At 47.9% G+C, this 22,553-nt stretch overlaps 1 protein-coding gene across 1 annotated transcript in view; it reads right to left on the bottom strand.

Moving 5' to 3' along the window:
- Window positions 1-15,927: 15,927 nt before the first annotated feature.
- Window positions 15,928-22,553, bottom strand: part of EFCC1 (EF-hand and coiled-coil domain containing 1) — a 41,473-nt gene continuing 34,847 nt past the window's right edge. Inside the window, exons 5-8 of the mRNA XM_042912084.1 lie at window positions 22,354-22,492; window positions 20,384-20,524; window positions 18,590-18,659; window positions 15,928-17,765 (exon numbers count right to left, since the gene is read on the bottom strand). Of these exons, the coding sequence (XP_042768018.1) occupies window positions 17,629-17,765; window positions 18,590-18,659; window positions 20,384-20,524; window positions 22,354-22,492 (487 nt within the window). The 3' untranslated portion in view covers window positions 15,928-17,628. The remainder of the gene's footprint in view (window positions 17,766-18,589; window positions 18,660-20,383; window positions 20,525-22,353; window positions 22,493-22,553) is intronic.

Genomic DNA, 22,553 nt, shown 5'->3' with positions numbered 1-22,553 from the left:
AATCTTGTTCAGAATGGAGCGGGGAGGCAGGCAGGGGGAGCACTCATGCCCTACCACCCATGGTCAATTATAGACCCAATAGGAAGAGAGGGACCTGGCACTTGAATGCTACTTTACTCTCTAGCAGGTGGAAGGAAGGTTTCTCTTGCCCCGCCTTCGCAACAGCCCAGCCAATGAGAAGTCACTACACTTTGAGCTCCTAGTTTACGCCAAATAGGCTTTTTGTTTAATGAAGACAGCCCCTCCCAGCTCCTCCCTTTCCTCTATAAAAGAGCCTTCTCTTTTATTCTGCGGATTTGCCTACGGTTTTGCAGTAGCTTCTTTGTCTCCAGTTGTAATTCTCTGCTGTTCCCGAATAAGCCCATTTTTTTTGCCGGCAAGGTAACTGATAGTTTTATTTTTAAGGTCATCATCTTTCACCTTCTTAAGCACATTGCTCCCACAGCTAGCCACTCTCCCGCATCATCAAATTTATCCTCTACAGTACCATTCCCATTAGATTGCAAATGGTCTATAATATCGTCCTTTTATAAAACCCTCCCTAATGCCACACTTTAATCCAGTCTCCTCCACTTCTCCTGCCTCTCTCCATCACGAAATTCCTCCAAAGATTTGGTTTCACCTGCTATCCAACCCATCAGTAATTCCTGTTGTCTCAGCCCCCAAATATACAGAATTTACCCACTGGACTGCCACTGCCCTGGTCTTCTGTAAACTTTCTCAGCTTCCTATTGCAACTAGAATAAACTCCATTTTCCGTGTTATATGAGGTCCTTTGTGGCTTGACCCCCACCCAGTTCTTGACCTTTGCTCCCTAATCTAAGCCACGCTGACCTTTTTTTCTGTTCCTCAAACACTCCAGTATCTTCCTGCCTCAGGGCCTTTGCACTCCCAGATCTCTCTGCTTGGAGCACCCTTCCCCCAGACCCTGCCATGGCTTCCTCCTGACCGTCATTCATGTCTCAATTGAAGTGACCTCCTTCTCAAAGGCTCTGCCCCCACCCGCTAAGGCAGCTCTCCATTATTCTGCCCCATAGTATTCCATTCAATTCCTTTAGAGTGGTGGGGTCCAGAGCTGATGGCCAAGAAAGAATTCTTGAGACACCATTGGTGCAAAAAGGGGGGGTTATTAAAGCACCGTGACAGTGCCCGTGGGCAGAAAGAGCTGCCCTGGGGTTGTGATGAGTGACTGGTCATATACTATGGAGTTGGCGGAGGTCAAGTCAAAAGGGAGGCCTCCAGGAGGACTTTCACATGCTAAAGAGGACTCAGAAGATGCCAGGGGCCTTGCTATTGTCAAGCTAAGAGTGTTTTCCCTCTAGTAAGGCATTAACATGAAGACAGAAGGGAGTTCCTGGAGAAATGTTCTACTCTGTATTTGCCTCAAGTATTTGTCAATGAGCTGCAGGCTATAAGGAAATTTAATTTTACCTGCCTTTTCCTTCTTGTCTTTGTTTCCCACATCACTACGGCGGGGAGGGTGATGTTGGGGTTCCAGGAAACTGAGTCTCTAGGTTTCTGGAGATCCGGCTATTGATAAGATGGCCTTTTTCTTGTAATTAACTAAGATTTGTTAACTCAAGTCCTGTAGGACTGTGCTATTGGTTAACCTTTTGTTTTCTTTCCTTTCCTTTGTCCTCATGCAGCCAGGAGTGCCTGGGGAATGTCACACACATCCCACCTGGGGCGGGGGTGGGGGGGCGGTGCTTGAAGGGTGTCAGCTTGCTTTATGCTCCCTCATCAATAGCACTTGATGGGACCTAAGATTATCTTATTTTATTTTTTATTTTTTTAATGTTTATTTTTGAGAGAGAGAGAGCATGCACGAGCAGGGGAGGGCCAGAGGGAGAGGGAGACAGAGGATCTGAGGCAAGCTCTGTGCCGACAGCATAGAAGCCCAATGCGGGGCTTGAACTCACGAACCTTGAGATCATGACCTGAGCCGAAGTTGGAGGCTCAACTGACTGAGCCACGTAGGCGCCCCTTCTATGTACATTTTTGAGCATTTCTTAAATGTCTGTGCCCCTGACGCTGAACTTCAAGAGGACAGGGACTCTGTTAACTACTGTTTATAACCACACCTATGCCTGGCACATAGTATGTGCCTAATACATATTTGTCAGTTTTGCTGACCAGCTCTCCTCCGGTGCTGGCTAGTCCATATCTCTCCAGGACTTTTGTCTCCTGGATGCCAGTCTCTGCCTCTGGCTACAGAAGTTTGACCTTGACACTCAGCTGCTCAACATCTTTTCATGGCTCCTTGGTTATCTTCAGGATGAAGTCCAACTCCTCCTCAGAGTTCTCCTCGGCCATCCACTCCAGGCTCCCCTGTCATGTCTTCCTGACCAGAAGCCTCAGGGTAGGTCATCTCTGATGCTACTCCCCACCCACATGCTGGTTTCCCTCTCTGTGCCTCTCTCTTTCTGGAGTCTGCTCCCCTCCCCAGCTGGTTTTCCTGTCACACTCCTCTCTTTAAGATTCACCTAGGATGAGGGGCGCCTGGGTGGCTCAGTCGGTTAAGCACCTGACTTTGGCTCAGGTCACAATCTCATGGATCGTGGGTTCGAGCCCCGCATCGGGCTCTGTGCTGACAGCTCATAGCCTGGAGCCTGCTTCGGATTCTGTGTCTCCCTCTCTCTCTGCACCCCCCACCCCCGCCATGCTCTTTCTCTCTGTCTGTCTCTCTCTCTCTCAAAAGTAAGTAAACATTAAAAAATATATATATTCAGGGGCGTCTGGGTGGCTCAGTTGGTTGGGTGACCGACTTGGCGCAGGTCTTGATCTCACAGTTCGTGAGTTCGAGTCCCGCGTCGGGCTCTGTGCTGACAGCTCAGAGCCTGGAGCCTACTTCAGATTCTGTGTCTCCCCTCTCTCTCCCCCTCCCCTGCTCATGCTCTGTGTCTGTCTCTCAATAATAAATAAATGTAAAAAATATATACATATATTCACCTAGGACATGACCTCTTTCCAGAAGTCCTCCCAGACCTGCTTCCCCAGCTGAGTTAGTGGCCCTGCTGTTTGCCTGTCTGTCTGCCCATAAGCCCAGCTCCTTGGGGACTGCAGGCACCCACAGAGGTATAATGGATGAGCTTCACAGAGTGAGGAAGGACTCAAAGCTGTTTGAGTTTCTCAGGTGATCTCAGCACATACACATGCCTTTGACATACATACTGAGACACAGGAGGGACAGAGTCACTCCTCTCCCATCCCCTGACCCAAAGGTGATGTCGGAGCATAAGGCAAGCTGAGGTCAAAGCCCAAGCTAGCAAGCCCCTCCCCCCAACCCCAGGTGGGATATGTGTGACATTCCTCAGTCACTCCTGGCTGCCCTAAAGCTAAAGCAGAGGGGAAAACAAATGGTGAACTGATAGAGATCACAGTCATGAGCTTCCATTGGTTTCCAAATATCTTAGTAAATTACAAGAAAAAGGCAATCTTATCAATAGCCTGATCTCCAGAAACCTATGACCCAGTTTCCTGGAGCCCACCCTCACCCTCCCCTGCATAGTGATGTGGGGAACAAAGAAGGAAATGGCAGGTAAAATTAAATTTCCTTATAACCTGCCTAGGCAGAGTAGAACATTTCTCCAGGAACTCCCTACTGTTGTAATGTTAATGCCTTACTAGAGGGAAAACACCCTTAGCTTGACAATAGCAAGGCCTCAGGTATCTTAGGAATAGTCTAGCTTTTAGCATATGAAAGCGCTTTTGGAAGCCACCCATTTGGCTTTACCTCCCCCAACTCCCCTGTATATCATCAGTCACTCTTCACAGCCCCGTTGCAGCTCTTTCTGCCCACCGGTCCTGTCCCGAGCTTTAATACACTCACCTTTTTGCACCAAAGATGTCTCAAGAATTCTTTCTTGGCCATCAGCTCCAGACCCCACCACCACTCCAAAACCGCATCAAAGGAGAGAGCCTTGGTCTGCTTATTGTATAAGGGAAGCTGCTTAGAAACCCTTTATTTGGGGACCCCAGGATCCTTCACTGTCCTCCTGAAATAATTTTTTCTTCTCATGGGAAGCAGAGGAGAATAAGACGTGATTACTGTTACCTAGCATTTCATTTTTAATTGTGTTTTTTTTAAAAAAAACTTTATTTATTTACTTTGAGAGAGAGAGAGAGAGAGAGAGAGAGAGAGAGAGAGTGAGCTGGGAGGGGCAGAGAGAGAGAGGGAGAGAGAGAATCCTAACCAGGCTCCACACTGCCAACGCGGAGCCCCAGGTGGGGCTTGAACTCACAAACCGTGAGACCATGACCTTGATAAGGGAGCGCAAGGCAAACAGGGCAATGCACAGCTAGCACGCCCCAGGTGGGATGTGTGTGACATTCCCCAGGCTCTCCTGGGAAAGGAAAGGAAACAAATGGTTAACCGATAGAGATCACAGTCCTTCAGGACACCGGGTCTTGATCAGTTTACAAATCTTAGTTAATTGCAAGAAAAAGGCCATCTTATCAATAGCCGGATCTCCAGAAACTTAGAGACTCAGTTTCCTGGAACCCCAACATCACCCTCCCCGCCGTAGTGATGTGGGGGACAAGAAGGAAATGGCAGGTAAAATTAAATTTCCTTATAGCCTGCAGCTCATTGACAAATACTTGAGGCAAATACAGAGTAGAACATTTCTCCAGGAACTCCCTTCTGTCTTCATGTTAATGCCCTACTAGAGGGAAAACACCCTTAGCTTGACAATAGCAAGGCCCCTGGCATCTTCTGAGTCCTCTTTAGCATGTGAAAGTCCTCCTGGAGGCCTCCCTTTTGACTTGACCTCCGCCAACTCCATAGTATATGACCAGTCACTCATCACAACCCCAGGGCAGCTCTTTCTGCCCACGGGCACTGTCACGGTGCTTTAATAACCCCCCCTTTTTGCACCAATGGTGTCTCAAGAATTCTTTCTTGGCCATCAGCTCTGGACCCCACCACTCCAAAACCTCATCAACCTGAACGGAAATCTAGAGTCAGACGCTTAACTGACTGAACCACCCAGGTGCCCCACTACTCCCTAGCATTTTTAGCTGGTGTGCAACCAGGCAGTGGAAGGATCACCCTTGCCCCAGCTGCTGGGGCCCCTTTGACCAGAAATTCTGCTGGCTGGTTCTTTGCGGATACACATCTCTGTCAATAAAGCTGTCTGGGACCAGGCTGTAGGGCAGCGTGCGTGGCTCCAAACCCACCTGTTGCTAACTTTCCTAGCTCCGTGATCTTGGGCAACAGTCTCAGCTTCTCCCTGCCTCAGTTTCCGCATCTGTAAAATGGAGGAATAAAAGAAGCTGCCTGTCTGGGGAACCATGAGGGCTGCGTGAGTCAGGCACTTGAAGCGCGTTGCTTGGAGCCTGGTACAGTCCGAGCTGGTCCAGCCAGCCACAGGCAAGGCACTGTCTGCTATCAGGGCATAAAAGGTGGGCCTGACACCCTTGGATCTGTCTGTGGTTTCAGAGGATTCTCGTCTCTTTGGTTGTGATGTGGTTTTGAGTGGGGGTGGGGGTCCGGAGCTGACGGCTGAGAAAGAATTCTTGAGGCATCTTTGTTGCAAAAAGGTGATTTTATTAAAAGCATGGGGACAGGACCCGTGGGCAGAAAGAGCTGCACTGGGGTTGTGTTGGGTGACTGATTATATACCTTCAGGTTGGGAGGGGGTTAGGGATAGTGTAAATCTCTAAGGAATTTGGAAGCAAGGTTTCCAGGACCTTGGGGGCTATCTTCTGTTAGGGAAAGTCATTTATTACTGTTCAGTAAAACCTCGGTCATGAGACCTTCAGATGTGTACCAGGGGGCCATTAAACTTGGAGTATGATTGCCAACATATATTTTGGCGGGGGAGTGGGTGGTAATAGATAAAAGACGTTTCCAAAGGAATTTTTACATGTTAAAGTAGACTTATAGGATCCTGGAGGGTTGGGCTAAGATTGCCTTTTGCCTTGAGCAAAGTGTCGTCATCTGGCAGCCGAGCTCCTAGAGGAAGGTCACTCTGCCTGTCTCAAGGACTTGTCAGTGGGGTGTAAATTGTAAGAAAATTTAATTTTTATTCGTCTTTGCGTCCCAAATCAGTTGTGTGAAAGGATCAGACAGTCTAGCTTGGCACCCCTGAGCACTGGGGCTTTGCCCCTTGCTTGTCTCCTCAGGCTCGGCAAATGCATCTGGTCAGAAGCTACAAGTCGTCGTATTTTCTGTGAACTTCCTGTTACATTACTCTCTTGGTTCGGCAGGCGGGACTGCTTTCTCAATTAAATTAGAGCACAACAACTTTTCGTCCTAAAGCCATTTCCGTAAGTTTAAAAGGGGGGCTGATTCTAAGAAAAATATCGAGTTGGTAATAGCACAAGTAGTGCAAAGATACGGCAAATATCTAAGGAGGGGCATCCGGATGCGTTCAATCCCAGACTCCCAGACCTCATGCTTAAGGCGATTTTGAACCCTCTGTTAGTTCCTCTATTCAGTGAGTGCGCTCGCCACCTAGTGGCAAGAGTGTGAAATTACAGGATGTTTGGAGAAATGGGAGCAATTTCAGGTCGACACAATTTTGTCACCAGAAGCTGAGAAAGTGTGTTAGTTAGAAATTCCCAGTAAAACATTTTCCCCTCAGAAAAACATTTGTAACTAGTTGCGGGCCATTTGAACAATCCCAAAGAATCCTCTCTAGAAAAAAGGCAAGAGAAGAGTGATAGATGTGGAGGCTATTCACAAATACTCAATTCTCCTCTTCTCCTGGAAACACGGTAGGATTACTAGCCCACTCCCCACCTCCTCCTTGCTTTTCTCTCTACCCAGCGCCAGCTTCAGGACATGTATCCAGTGTAGTTGCAAGGGCTCCCCACTCAGAAAGGCCCTACGATTGGGGTTTAATGCTCTGTGGCTTCTGTCTTGAAATTCCTAATTGTCTTAACTTTGAATTTGTTTTGTAAGCAAAGTCTAACAGGACAATGGTGCAGGCACCGGGGACTTGGAGCCTGGCTAACACATACTGTTGCATCCACATGACTCCTGAAACAGAAGACTGTGGGCACCAGTGACAGTCACAACCAAGTTTATTGCAATGAGAGGCAAGGCAAACCGATCCATCGGGACTGACACTCCTGACCCAAGTGCGGTCTCAAACAGCCGGGGTACAGAGTTTTTATAGCCGACCACATTGTCTTATTACCTGGGAACAGAACAAAGGAATAGTTTCCCAGATGGGGGTGGAAACAGTTCAGACGTGCCCTTGCCCCAGTCGAATCAAACACTAACCCGGTTGATTTTCCTTAAACTTTTGTTCCCTTGATGGACAGGATAAGGCTGTTATCTCTTAACCTACAGTGTTAAAACAAAGCTGTTATTTCTTAAAGCTACAGGTTAGCCCTACGCTACAATTTAACCCTGTTACCTCCCTGATTCTTGGTTGCCTACTCCCTCCCCTGCCGCACTGGTCCTCTGGACTCCCATGCTGCCCTCCTGCCAGGGTGTATTTAGTCAGCCAGCTCTGTGCCTGGGGGGGACCCTTGTCCTCCTTCCAACGTGCTAGTGATTATTGTCAGGCCTCCAATGGTTACTAATATACTAATGTACCTAAACACCCACCACAGACATATCCAAATTATCCTGTGTTCTGTTTAAAATTTTTTTTTAATTTTTAATTTTTAAAAATCTTTATTTATTTATTTTGAAGGAGCTAGAGAGCACACAAGCAGGGGAGGGACAGAGAGAGAGAGAGAGAGAGGGAGAGAGAGAATCCCAGGCTCCCCAAGCCTTTTTTTTTTTTTTTTAATTAGGAAATGTATCTGTTATCTCCAGCTGCATAACAAATCGTCCCCCATACTGGCAGCTGGTAGCAATACTACGTGTTCGTTTATGATCTCGCCATTTCGTGGCTTGAGAGCTTGGGAGTGGCTTGGATATTCCGTTTGGAATCTCAGCCAGGGCTACATTCTCTGGAAGACTTGATTAGGGCTAGAGGATCTGCTTCTTGAGTGTGAGCCATGGCTGTTGGTCTGAGATCTCGGTTCCTCGCAGGCTACTGACAGGAGACCCAGATCCTGGTCACACGGCCTCTTTCATGGGGTGCTTGGGTGCCCTCATGACACAGGGAGCAAGGAGGGAGCACAGGGCCTCTCATGACCACATAGGAGAAGTCACACCACCCATTCTGCCACACTGGCTTTGTTAAGACTGGGTTGCTGGGGCGCCTGGGTGGCTCAGTCGCTGAAGCGTCAGACTCTTGGTTTTCGGCTCAGGTCATGATCTCACGGTTTGTGGGATCGAGCCCCGCACTGGGCTCTGCACTGCCAGCGTGGAGCTTGCTTGGGATTGTCTCTCTTCCTCTCTTTCTCTGCCCCTCACGCCTGTGCGTGTGCTCTCCTTCTCTGTCTCAAAATAAATAAACATTAAAAAAAAGAAGACTGAATTGCTAAGTCTAGCTCATGCTCACGGGGAAGGGAGTTCAGCCTTACAGGTTGAAGGAAGAGTATCGAAGACTGTGGACACTTTAATACAGTTGTAAGGTTGCTCTCAAGGAAACGCTAAAGCTTTATTGAGAGGCATCTACCCAGGGATTAATTAGTTAATGGTAGCTCCCAGGAGGCTCAGCTGTCAGGAAACTTCTGGGTCAGAGTTGGGATTGATCCTCAGGCCCAAATATCAGGGGAGGCCCCTTTTCCAGTGAGGGCTTCTCAGGAGCTGAACACTTATTTTGCTTCTGACCAGAGGAAACCCAAGTTTCCCGTGATGGCAGCTCCCTGGGCTCCACGATTTCTCCCCCAGGAGACATCACCCCGGCCTTCGGCTCAGCAAAGGTGTGCCCTATCTTTTGGGGAAATTGTGCCCTCTGACCTTCTTTTCTGTCAGCGACCTCAGGCTCTGGTGCTCGGTACAAGCCCTGCCTGCTTATCACAGCGACAGGCTGGGGCCTGAATCCTGGCTCTGCTGTTGAGCTGTGTGGCGGTGGACGAGGGCCGCCATTAGTCAGAGGTGGAGGTGAGAGGAAAGAAACCCTGCCCACCCCCACCCTGCCTGGCTTCTGTTGGTCCCTGACTTGGGCCTTTTTCCAGGGAAGTCCCTAAGTCCCTTGGTCTTCTCAGGATGTCACGCCTGGAGGCAGCATGGGGCCAGATTCCCTGGGCCAAGTTCCACGGGGCCGGGGGCAGCAGGCCGACCTTGACCCAGAACAGAGCATCAGGCAGATGCTTAGGTCACACCCACGTTCAGGGTCTTGAAGTTGAGGAGGTCCCAGGCTCTCCCCACCGGGCAAGAGGAAGGCCGCCCAGGGGCAAGTCAGCAATGCTGAGGGGCCAGGAAGCACTTGACCCCGGGGTTGACTGCAAAGGTGGCCGAGAGACCTTCTGTACCCATTCTTCCTTTATTTCGTTTAAAAAAATTTTTTTTTAACATTTATTTATTTTTGAGACAGAGAGAGAGCATGAACAGGGAGGGTCAGAGAAAGAGGGAGACACAGAATCTGAAACAGGCTCCAGGCTCTGAGCTGTCAGCACAGAGCCCGGCGCGGGGCTCGAACCCATGGACTGTGAGATCATGACCTGAGCTGAAGTCGGATGCTTAACCGACTGAGCCACCCAGGCGCCCCTCCTTTATTTAGTTTTAAGTGGACTTTATTTTTCTAGAGCAGTTTTAGGTTCACAGCAAAACTGGCCAGAAAGTATAGAGTTCCCCTATACTCCCCGCCCCCCTGTCACATGCACAGCCTCCCCCACCACCTCCCCAAGTCCACGGCTTACATTAGGGTCCACTGTTGGGGTTGTTTGTTCTACGCGTTTTGACAGACATACCTGTTACCATGGGCTCATACAGAATAGTTTCTCTGCCCTGAACTACTCTGCACTCCACCCTGTCATCCCTCCCCGCTGCACCCCTGGCAACCGCCACTCTTTTTACCGTCTCCGAAGTTTTACCGTTTCCAGAATGATCTATAGATGCACTTGGACAGTATATAGTCTTTTCAGACCAGCTTCTTTCACTTAGTAATATCCATTTAAGGTTCCTCCATGTCTTTCCATGGCTTGATAGCTCATTCCTTTCTAGTGCTGAATGATATCCCATTGTCTGGATGTGCCAGTTTATGTATCCGATCCCCCACTGAGGGACATCTCGACTGCTGCCAAGTTTTGGCACCTATGATTAAAGCTGCCATAAACATCCCTGTGTGAGTTTTTGTATGGATGTACATTTCAACTCTTTTGGGTAAATACCAAGGAGTGTGACCACTGGATCGTATGGTGAGAACATATTAAATTTTTAAGAAAGTGCCACAGCGTCTTCCAAAGTGGCCGTAGCCCTTGTGTCATTCCCAACCAGCAGAGTGGCATCCCCATCAGCAAGGAATGAGAATGCCTGTTTCTCCACATCCTCACCAGCATTTGGTGCTGTCAGTGTTTCTGATTTTGGCCATGCTATTTATTAGGTGAGGAGTGGAATTCATTGTTGTAATTTGCAATTCCCAGATGACACATGTTGTTGAACATCTTTTCATACGTGTATTTGCCTCCTCTGTATCTTCTTTGGGGAGTCGTCTATTCAAGGTCTTTGCTCATTAAAAAAATCAGGTGGTTAATTTTCTTATTATTGAGTTTTAAGAGTTCTTTTGTATATTTCAGATAATAATTTCATCTGATGTGTCTTGTGCGGGTATTTTCTCCCAGGCTGTGGCTTTTCTTCTCATTCTCTTGACAGTGTCTTTCTCATATCGGGAGATTTTCATTTTAACAAATTCCAGAGTATCAGTGGTTTCTTGGATGGATCACACCTGTGGTATTATATTTAAAAAGCTCATAACCGTACTCAAGTTCGTCTAGATTTTCTCCTGTTTTACATTCTAGGAGTTTTTGTAGGTTTGCATTAAAAAAATTTTTTTTAATGTTTTTATTTATTTTTGAAGGAGAGAGAGAGCGTGAGTGAGGGAAGAGCAGAGAGAGAGGGAGACACAGAATTCGAAGCAGGTTCCAGGGTCTGAGCTGTCCACGCAGAACCTGACGCAGGGCTTGAACCCACGAGCTGTGAGATCATGACCTGAGCCGAACTTGGACGCTTAACTGACTGAGCCACCCAGGTGCCCCTGTAGGTTTGCATTTTATATTTAGGTTTATGATTCAGTTGAATTTTTATGAAGGGTGTAAGGTCTGTGTCTAAATTTTTTTTTTTTTTTTTGCATGTGGATGTCCACTTGTCCTAGCACCATTTATTGAAAAATCTATCTTTGTTCCACTGTACTGCTTCTGTTCCTTTCTCAGAGATCGGCTGACTATATTTGTGTGGGTCTATTCTGGGCTCTCCACTCTGTTCCAGTGATTTATTTGCCAGCACCGTATGTCTTGATTACTGTAGCTTTATAGTAAGTCTTGAAGTTGGGTAGTGTCAGTCCTCCAACTTTGTCCTTGTCTTTAATATTGTGTTGGTTATTCTGGACCTTTTGCCTCCCCATATAAACTTTGGAATCGGTTTGTCAATATCCACAAAATATCTTGCTGGGATTTTGACTGGGGCTGCACTGAATGGAGAGATCAGTTGAGAAGAACTGATGTCTTGATACTTTTGAGCCTTCCTGTCTGTGAACGTGGAATATGCCTCCATTTGTTTAGTTCTTTCATTTCTTTTATTGGAGTTTTGTATTTTTCTTCATGTAGATCTTGCACATATCTTGTTCGGTTCATATCAAAGTATTTCATTTTAGGGGGTGCTAATGTAAGTGGTGTGGTGTTTTTTATTTCAAGGTCTACTTGTTAATTGATAGGAAATGCAATGACTTTTGTATATTAACCTTGTATTTTGCAATCTCGCTATAATCACTTATTAGTTCCAATTTGTTGTTGTTGATTCTTTAGGATTTCTACTTAGATGATCATGTCACCTGCACACAAAGAAAGTTGTATTTCTTCCTTTCCAATCTGTGTATCTTTTGACTTAATCAGTTTGGGTTGCTAATAACAAACACCATGGACTGGGGGGCTTAAACGACAAACATTTCTCACAGTTCCGGAGGCTGGATTAGCGTGCCAGCATCATTGGATTCTTGGTGGGGGCCCTCTTCCTGGTTTATGGACGGTCACTTTCTTGTATCCTTGCATGGCAGAGACAGAGAGACAGAGGAAGCAAGCAGTCTCAGGTCTCTTCTTATAATGGCACTAATTATCATGATGGCTCCACCCTCATGCCCTAATTGCCTCCCAAAGGCCTCTGCTCCAAATACTATCCCACTGGGGATTAGGGTTTCAACATATGAACTTTGAGGAGATGCAAGTTTTCAGTCCATAGCACCTTTCATTTCCTTTTCTTGTCTTATTGCATTGGCTGGGACTTCCAATAAGATGTTGAAAAGGAGGGGCGCCTGGGTGGCGCAGTCGGTTAAGCGTCTGACTTCAGCCAGGTCACGATCTCGCGGTCCGTGAGTTCGAGCCCCGCGTCAGGCTCTGTGCTGATGGCTCGGAGCCTGGAGCCTGTTTCCGATTCTGTGTCTCCCTCTCTCTCTGCCCCTCCCCCGTTCATGCTCTGTCTCTCTCTGTTCCAAAAATAAAAAAATAAAAATAAAAAAAAAAAAAAAAACGTTGAAAAAAAAAGATGTTGAAAAGGAATGGTGGGAGACATAAGGTGTTGAAAAGGAGAGGGGGACATCCTTGCCTTGTTGCTGGTCTTAGTTGGAAATTATCTAGTTTTTCTCTCATTAAGTGTGATGTTGGCTGTAGGTTTTCTGTAGATGTTCTTTATCGAATTGAGGAGGTTCCCTATGCCTAGTTTGCTGATGGGTTGGTGTTTTATTATGAATAAGTGTTGGATTTTGTCAAATGCTTTCTCTGCATTTATTAATATAATCATGAGATTTTTTTTCTTCTTCAGCCTGTTGATGTGTTGATTACATTAGTTGATTTTTGAATGTTGAGCCAGCCTTGCATACATAGGATAAATCCCACTTGGTGATGGTGTATAATTCTTTTTGTACATTGATGGATTTACTTTTTTGAGGACTTTTGCACCTGTGTTCATGATGTAGCTCTGTATTTTTCTCTCTCTTTTTTAAAATGTTTATTTATTTTTGAGAGAGAGCATGAGTGGGGGAGGTGCAGAGAGAGAGGGAGAGACAGAGAATCCCAAGCAGCCTGTCAGTGCAGAGCCTTGATGGGGCCTCGAACTGATGGGGCTCATGAACCATGAGATCATGACCTGAACCAAAATCAAGAGTTGGACGCTTAAGACTGAGCCACCCAGGCATCCCGTGTAGTTTTATTTTCTTGTAATAGCTTTGTTTAATTTTGGTATTAGAGTAATTCTGGCCTCAGAATGAGTTAGGGAGTATTCCCTCTGCTTCTGTTTTCTGGAAGAGATTGCAGAAAATTGGAAGAATTTCTTCCTTAAATGTTTCTTCCTTAAATTTACCGGTGAACCCATCTGGGGCCTGGTGCTTTCTATTTGGGAAGGTTATTAATTATTAATTCAATCCCTTTATTTAATTTTTAAAAGATTTTAATTTTAGGTAATCTCTACATCCAATGTGGGGCTTGAACTTACAACCCCAAAATCAAGAGTCACATGCTCTACTGACTGAGCCAGTCAGGTGCCCCTGATTCAACCTTTTTAGTAGATACAGGCCTATTCAGATTTCTTGTTGTGTGAGTGTTGGCCAATTGTGTCTTTCAAGGAATTGGGTCATTTCATCTAGGTAATCAGATTTGGGGACTTCAAGTTTTTCATAACATTGCTTTATTATCCTTTTAATGTTCATGGGATCCATCGTGATACATACTCATTCATGTCTGATATTAGCAATATGTGTCTTCTCCTATTTTTCTCAATTAGCCTGGCTAGAGGATTATTGAATCTATTCACCTTGTCAAAGAACCAGCTTTTGGTTTCATTGTTTTTCTTTATTGTTTTCTCATTTTCAATTTCATTGATTTATGCTCTAATTTTTAAAATTATTTCTTCTGCTTATTTTGGACTTAATTTGCTCTTATTCTTCTAGTTTCCTAGGTGGAAGCTTAGGTTTTTGATTTTACATCTTTTTCTTCTCCAATATATGCATCAATGCTATAAACTTCCCTGTAATCACTGCATCCCACAAATTTTGGTAGATTTTATTTCATTTTCATTTAGCTCAAAGCATTTTTAAGTCTTCTTGAGATTTGTTCTTTCACCTACATTATTTAGGAGTATGTTGTTTAATTTCTACATATTCAGAGATTTTCCACCTACTTTTGTTGATTGATTTCTAGTTTAATTCTGTTATGGTCTGAGAGCATACAGAACACATTGGAAATTGTGAGGGTGTGTTTTATGACCCAGAATATGGTATATCTTGGTGAATATTCCATGTGATCTTGAGAAAAATGTGCATTCTGTATTTTCTGGATGAAGTCCTCCATAGGTATCAATTAAATCCAGTTGGTTGATGGTACTGTTGAGTTCAACTGTGTCCTTACTGATTTTATACTTGCTGGATCTGCCCATTTCTGTTAAAGGGGAGTTGAAGTCTCCATATATAATAGTGGATCCATCCATTTCAACTTGTAGTTCTACTGGTTTTTGCTTTATATATTTTGACACTGTTGTTAGGCGCATATACATTAAGGATTGTTATGTCTTCTTGGAGAACTGACCCTTTATCATCATTATAAAAAGAGGCATTACATAATGCCTCAACATTTTTCCTTTTCTGAAGTCTGCTCTGTCTAAAATTAATATAGGCTCTGATAAAACCCCAATAAGTTAAGCTCTGGCAAAATAGTTTCTCTTAAGGGCCTTGTTAAGAAAAACAGAGTGTTCTGGCATATTTCAACATGGCATATTTCCCTTCTACTGTGAGAAGCAGGTTTTTTTCCTCTCTGAGTTTCACTGTGAGGACCTGGTAGAGCTTCAGAAGGTAAAGCTCACAAAGGTGTGGGACTCCACCCCTTCCGTGACTGGGTCACCCTGGAGTTTTTAACTCTCATACCTGTGCACACTGAGCCTCCACCAATTTGTCAATCACAGTTGAGCTTTTCCTATTCTGGTACCGGTTCCTGAGAAGGTGGCTTCTGCTTTGGCAAGTTGTGATTCTCTGCATTCGGCAGTCTGTCTCTCCAATTTGGGGGGCAGCCTTTGTCCTGTGACGTTCATGGATTTAAGAGGATTTGTTGAATTTCCAGCTTGTTCAGCTTTTTACTTGTCGTTAGGATGGGCTGATGACTCCCAAGCTCCTTACATGCTGGACTGGAAACTGGGCACATGGTTGCCCAGCCACAGACTACATCTCCCAGCTTCCCTTGCAGCTAGGCATGGCCAGTGCGGTGTAAGTAGAAACCTTGTGAGCCAGAGAGCCTTTCCTTCCCTTCCCCTCTCCTCCTTCCTATGGGTTGGAAGGCAGATACAATTCTGATGAATTGGCTTCCACCGTGCAAAGGAGGACATCACTCTACGGAATGGCAGAGCCACAAAGTGGAAGGGGCCTGGGTCCATGGGTGACCACATAGAGCAGAGCTGCTCTGCCAACCAGGACCATGCACCTTTGGATTCTTACAGCAGGGAAGTAAAGTTCTATCCTCTTGGACCCAGAGTATTTTGGGGTCTCTTTATCAAGGCAATTTAGCCTGTACCCTAACTAATCCAGACCCCAAACCCTTAGCGAGCCCAGAGTTTCCTAGCCAGAGACAGCTGGCTGTGGTAGAAAGTACATGAGATACGGGCCGAAAACAGGCCTGCTCCAGGCTTGGATGCCGGTAGCTCACCTACACTCTCTGGGCACTTCTCCATCCTAATCCACCTCAACTTGCCTCCAATGAGCTGAGGGGCATACAAGTGTGGCGATGAACCACGGATGGCCGGGCAGTTGGTAAGAGCAGATTTTAATGAGGGACATCCCGAGGATGAAGCTTACTGTGACTATAGCCTATGAGAGCCCTCTGTGCCTCTGTCTGCAGATTTCAGGTGGCTAGACCTGGAGGCACTGTAGGAATGTGTCTTCCGGTGGCTCTTGGGTTTTATTAACATAACGGTCAAGTTGACTTTTTTGAGGACAGCTTCCAGGTCTGTGAATCTTAACACACGTGTAGTGTCCTATGCTTGCTGCCATGGTCAGGATACAGAACAGCTGGCCCTTCTCACTGGGCGGGGCACAGGTGAGGTTCAACCTGGGTCATGCGGTCAGCAGCACAGCCGGGGGAGGCGGGCCTGGTGGGCTCAGGCTGAGCTGAGAGGAGCAAGGTGGGGGCAGCCCCCTCCTCAGGGCTCAGACCAGCCTCCTCAAGGCTCTTCCCTGCCCACTGGCCCCTGAAGAGTCCTAGGGGCCTTCTCAAAAAAGCCTGGCTCATCTGACAGGACCAGGGGTGAGGTGGCCCCCTGGAATGGCCACTGGCCTTGGTCTCTTTCCTTCCATTCCCAGAGGAACCATAGAGAAACTGGGTTGGGGCCTGTGTCACCCTGCTAGGAGCCTGCAGTGGCTCCATGATGCCTTCTGGCCCCATCCAAGGTGCTGAGTGTCTGAGGTCAGAGAGGAGGTCGGTCATTGTCTGTCCCCAGTCCCTGCTGCCCTGCCCTGGAGTGTCTGCTGCTCCCAGGCTCCCCCTGGGTACCCCTTGGTCCTCCTTCTCCCATGATCCCCTTCTGTGTCCCTGTAGCTTTGGCCCCAAGCTGCTGGTGCCGCCTTCCTTCCACGGACCTGCAGCTGCCTCTTCTTCCCTCCTCTCCATCCATGCTCCATGGGGCAGCTCAGAATCCTCCAGTGGCTCCTGATCGCCTGTGGAAGCAAGTCCCGGATCCTCATCTGCTATTGGGTTCCCCTACTCCCGACCTTGCCACTGTCCCCCCAGGCACCTGCCCTCACCCCTGCCATTCCCCTCTGTGGTGCATCTGCCCTCCTTGGCTCGGATGAACCCCTCTAGGCTGGACTCCTGAGTAACTATTTTACCTTGATTTAGCACTGATTTCATGCATGTTGCGCTATTTGCCAACGCATCTTTCTCTCCTATGAGATGTTAAGGTAGGTGAGAACGGGCAGCTTGTCTTACTCTCTCCTGTGACCCCATGAAACCCAGTATCCACTGCATGCTTGTGAAAGAGGTGTTCCAGGTACTGTACTAATGGGGGCCCTTTCTGGCCCCACACTTTGCTCTTGCTGTTTCCTCACATTAGCATTTAATGTCCTTCTCTCCTCTCTCTGTCCATCGAAATCCTGCCTCTCATCTAGAGCTAGTTCAAGGGCAGCCTCTACCTGGAAGCCTGCAGTGATCACCCCCTCCTTATGTTTCCCCAGCCTGTGTGGCCTGGAGGTTGGGCACAGTGTGCCTGCATCAGGCACATGGGTGACAGGAAGGGGGCAGTGCTGGAAGGGGAATAGACTCCAGGAGCCCAGGGAGGGGATTCTGGGCCGGTTTGTGCATGAATGTAGGCAACTCTGCACTGAGGGCAGGGGAAGCAGCAGCAGGTATGGGCTGATCCAGCAGCCTCAGGGTTTGAACGTGAACTCTGGCAGCAGGAACGCAAGGGAATCTGTGAGGAACGAAAGGAAAGGATGTCTGTCAGGCTCTGTCGTGGGAGGCTCTGGGGTTAAGTCCAGTCTCAGAAGGAGTCTGGGTCTCCAGGGTTCTGAAGATGTGATGCTGGTCAGGCTGACATGGAGGCTGGTCTGATGGAGGTCGGGCTGACCCAGGTGCCCACAGGTTGGGCCAGTGGCCTCAGCAGGAGATGAGGAGGGGGTTGGCGAGTGCAGGAGCCGTGGAGGCTGGTGCCGAGGGCTCTCTCCGCAAGAGCTCACAGCCAGCCAAAGCCGTGTGCAGGGCGTCCAGGATGGCTGAGGGTCCAGATCTCCCCTCTGGAAGGGAAGAGTAGACAGGGAGGGCACGTCAGTTTGCTCACCATGGCCCACAGAGCCACTTTTCTTTCTGGGGCCCTCCCCAGCCCTCTCTTGTCTCACTCCCACTGAGGACCCCAGAGAAGCCGGCTCCTAGCACATAATTTCTGACCTCCCTCTCGATTCCAGGGGCCATTCCAGGTGCTAGACATACCCAAGCCTTGCCCAGCAATGCCCTGTGAGGCTAGCGAGCAAAGGCTTATGACCAGTTGGTCATCCCATTAGCGTGTGAGGCCCTTTGAGGAGAGAGCTTGGCCTGGCTTGTCTTGATTTCACAAGACACAATCTGGCACTGATGTAATCCTACTGCCCCTGAACTTTATCCAAAAATGGCGACCATGTAGCTCAGTGCTTAAAGGAGAGACCTAAGGCTTTGGGTGCAGCTGGCACTTGGCCTCTCTGTGCTTCAGTCTCTCCATCTGTGGAATGGGCACAATAACAGAACCTTCTTCAGTGGGCTGCTGTCGTGATGCAGGGGGTTAAAACCATGTGAGGTGCCTCTCCAGAGCCTGGCCCATAGTCAGCCTGCCGACTGAACTGAGAGCAGGGAACCCTGCCCAGTTCCCTTGTGGGTTTTGGCCCTGCTGGCTTCTGCTGGGCTCTTCTCCCCAGGACTTCTGTTCCCCTGCTCTTGTCAAATAGCATTTTGAACTGTTCCTGTCTATGTACTTTCAGGGTGGTAATGACAGTGGAATTTTGCAGACAAGACACTCAGGACAGACAGTGCTGAGTCAGGCTACCGTCAGATGCTGTCCAGGCTCTGATAGACAGGAGAGATCTCCTACCATGTGTGGGGTCCTTGCAAGCATCCAGCGTGTTCAGCAAAATCTTCCCCAGGGCTCTTTTCGATATGTTCTGAAAAAGAAATAGAGACAGGGCTGGACTGCACTGTGGCTGCTGTGTCCTCGTTCAGCGGGTCGGACTTGGTGGCCCCTACGGGCTTCTGTATGGCTCCCTGGGGCACAGAGAGTCACTACCCCCCACCCTTCCTGGCCCCCTGGCCCTAGGCTGGCAACACTGCTTGCTGGGCTTCTCAGAGACTTTTGGTGGGTGGATCGAGTGGTATGCGGGACCCATTCCATCAAAGATCACATATTTGTGGATTACCACTCATGTGCCCAAGGAGAAGTAGGCACTTGGGAAATAAACATGAATCAGAGCATTTCTATGCATGGTCTCATGTAACCTTTGCAACAGCTTATATTATTAGGCTCCTTTTAATGGGTGAAAAAAGCAGTGCTGAGAAAGAATGAGACATTCAGCCATAGCCACCCAGCAAGGAGGCAGAAGAACCAGCATTTACCCACAGGCTGCATGGCCAGAAGCTGCCTGCTGGTGCTGACTGCCCCTCAGCTCTTCTCCCAGGCTGTGCTAATCTGGCCTGGGTCTTGCTGGTTCTGTATCCTAGGCAGTCTGGTGCACAGGTAATAGCCTGCTTAAAACTCAGGCAAGCCGGGTTCACATCCCACTTTCACCTTACAGCGGCTGTAATTCCAAGTTAATTGTCTCTCAAGAAAAAAAATTTTAAATGTTTATTTTTGAGAAAGAGAGAGAGAGAGAACATGAGTTGGGGGAGAGGCAGAGAGAAGTGGGGACAGAGACTCCGAAGCAGGCTCTGTGCTGACAGCAGAGAGCCTGATGCGGGGCTCAAACCCACAAACCATGACATTGTGACCTGAGCCAAAGTTGGACGTTTAACTGATGGAGCCACCCAGGCACCCCTCAAAAAATTTTTTTTTTAAAAATAGTTTGCTGATGCTATTTAGGAACACACTTGATTTCTGTACTCTGATATTTTATCATTCACCTTGCCAAGAAATTACAATAATTTCCTTATGGATTCTCTTGGGTATTTCTGTGTAGATGAATATGATATATAATTACTGATAGCTTAATGTCTTCTTGTCTAATCCTTACACCTTTTCTTTTTTTTTCTTGTCTTATCGCATTGGCTAGAACAACTAGCTGGAATACAGACAGTGAGGACAGTCATGTTGGTCTTGATTCTGACTTTAGAAGGATTCCTTCTAACATTTCACCAATATCCGTGAGGTTTGTGAGATGTAGTTGGCTGAGACTCCTTATCTGGTAAAGGAGGGTCCTTACTGTTCTTCTTTTTTTTTTTTAATGTTTATTTGTTTTTGAAGAAGAGAGAGAAAGCAAGTGAGTGGGGAAGGGGCAGAAAGAGAAGAAGACATGGAATCCGAAGCAGGCTCCAGGCTCTGAGCTGTCAGCATGGAGCCTGATGCGGGGGCCCAAACCCACAAACTGAAATCATGACCTGAGCCGAAGTCGGATGCTTAACCAACTAAGCTACCCAGGCTCCCCTATGATTTTCCTTTCTTATATTCATCCTTCTGTGGTTTTGAAATCAAAGTTAGGTTAGCTTTATAGAACAAATTAGAGAGCCTCCTCTTATTTTTAATTACCTTCCCTGAGCCTCCTTTTCTGCATTGGAAAGTGGAGATAACACCTGCCTAATGTGAGGAAAGCTCAGAGCCAGGTGCCCAACATAGGCCGGTGCCCCCTTCTGAGAGCCCCTCTCGTTGCCCTGGGTGGGCCACCTCCTGTGAGCCTACCAGGTCCCGGAGCCTTTGCAGGAGCTGCACCACATCTACCAGCTTCTCCTCCAGCAGGGACAGCCGCACCCTCTCTGTCTCCACCATCTGCAGCTCCAGCCTCAGCTGCTCATTCTCTTCCACCTTCCGCTGCAGCTCTGCCTGTGGGGACCAATGGGGACTCAGCGCCCACACTCACCGTGCTGTCTCCGGGCAGGACCCACAGCTTGCCTTGACCCTTTCTCAGAGGTCATCTGGCCCCCTCTGCCCACCCCACCCCCCAGCCCAGAGAGGCTGCATGTCTGGCCTAAGGTCGCACAGTGTGTTGGATTAATGTAAGAATATGCATATTTTGGTTTCTATTGGAGAACTTCATTTTCCCTTCTCTATCCATATGCTTTCTTTTCATATATATATATATATATATATATATATATATTTTTTTTTTTTTTTTTTTTTTTTTTTTAATTTAAATGAAAAAAAATTTTTTTTTGGTTGCAAGCAACAGAAACTTTTCTGGCTAGCTTAAACAGAAAAAAAAATTCACTAGTGGGCTATGGGTCATTCCCAGAACAGACCGGTGGCTGGAGAAGCTCAGGGATGGGGCAGCAGTGGGGGCTGAGACAGTAGGACAGTCTCAGGCCTCTTGTCCAGGGGCCAGAGCTGAGAAGAACACTTTCCAGCAACTCTCCCATCTCTCTCAAAATGGAAGGCCTCAGGAGAGGGGCCTGATTGGGTCAGTGTGAGTCACTGGCCCACCCTTGGCCAGGGGAGCACTGAGACCGTGGGTATCCACCGGGATACCCACTAGGGGGCAGATGCCAGGCAGTCATAAAGTGTCACACGGCTATCTGCTTTCTAAAGCAGGGATGCCAGGAGTAAGGTGGTCCCTGTTCTTAGCACTGATGGAGGGAAAGAGAAGCAGCTGAAGACATGGTGCCCTTGGACACTCTGAGTCCTCTTTGGGCTTTGGGCAGGACAGAGAAGGCGTGGTGCCTATGCCTCCTTGCAGACAGGCCTGGAAGGTGGGCTTGGGGACACAGCTCGTGTGCCTCAGTAACTCTCCTGATCCCCACTTCCTGGAAATTTACTTAGAAAAGGGGTGGTGGCTATGCCTTGTGGAACTGCATCAGACCAATGTCAAAGACAGCATGGGTTTAGAATTTCAGGTATATAAATATAAAACGATCTTCTCTCAAAACGACAGTTGGCAAAAGCGGAATGTGCTGGGGCTTAATGAAATGGCGACTCTCAGTAGCACTCCACACTTGATTACTGTGGGATGGAGAAGTTGCTCGGAGTGGAGAGATGAGAAAAAAGGCCAAGCGGTCTCATTGAAATGGAGACATCTCGCCATTGGCTGTTGGTGTTATTTGTCGGCTCCCTCCCTTACCCTCCATAACTCTCCTGGGGGGCAGTGTCCCTCCTCCCCCTCATCTGACTTTGACGGAGCTGCTAATCACTGAATCTTGCCCGGCTACCACAGGGACTGGCCCAGGGACACTCCCATGACCGAGGCTGGGCCGGTTGGTGTTCCTCCCTGAGGTTTAGTATATTGGGCTCTTATCCCCCTGGGCTTTCTTAGGTGGGCCAGTGGGAGGCTGGAGCTGTGGTCCCTTTCCCCACCATACGGAGGAAGCCTTTCTGAAGTAGGGCGAAATGAGGCCAGTGCCAAGAGAAACACAGAGCAGATAGGTGGCAACAATCTAGTCTGAGTTGCTGGATCCAGCTGTTTCTGACGCTCATCTCCTCGGCTGTTCTTGCCAGCTCCATATTCTAATAAATACCTATTTTGCACGCAAGCTGTTCTGAGACGGTTCCTTTAACTTGCAACCAAAATATTCTTCGTTAAATCTACGACAAATCTCTTTGAGTCTTGGTTTACCCATCTGTGAACAGGGCACAGGACTTGGCTGACATCCCTCAGGGTTCTTCCAGCTATGAGAGACTTTAGCATTGGTCCAGACCTCGGCCTCTGGGGCTCAGCTGACCTCCTCCCCAGGTGTCCCCAGGGTCTGCTCCACCAGCACGGCGATGCGAGCCTCCAGCTCCCCCAGGGTACAGGCATGGTCAGCACTGCCAAAGTGGCCGAAGTAAGTCACGAGCTTCTTGGCTGTCTGTTCATCACACCTGCAGCAAAGGAGAGCACCAGCACTGTGGCGCTGCTTTCCAGAGTCTGCTCCAGCCTCAG

The sequence above is a fragment of the Panthera leo genome, chromosome A2 (genome assembly GCF_018350215.1).
Source record: "Panthera leo isolate Ple1 chromosome A2, P.leo_Ple1_pat1.1, whole genome shotgun sequence".
Classification (NCBI taxonomy): Eukaryota; Metazoa; Chordata; class Mammalia; order Carnivora; family Felidae; genus Panthera; species Panthera leo.
This window is presented reverse-complemented; position numbering and strand designations above follow the sequence as displayed.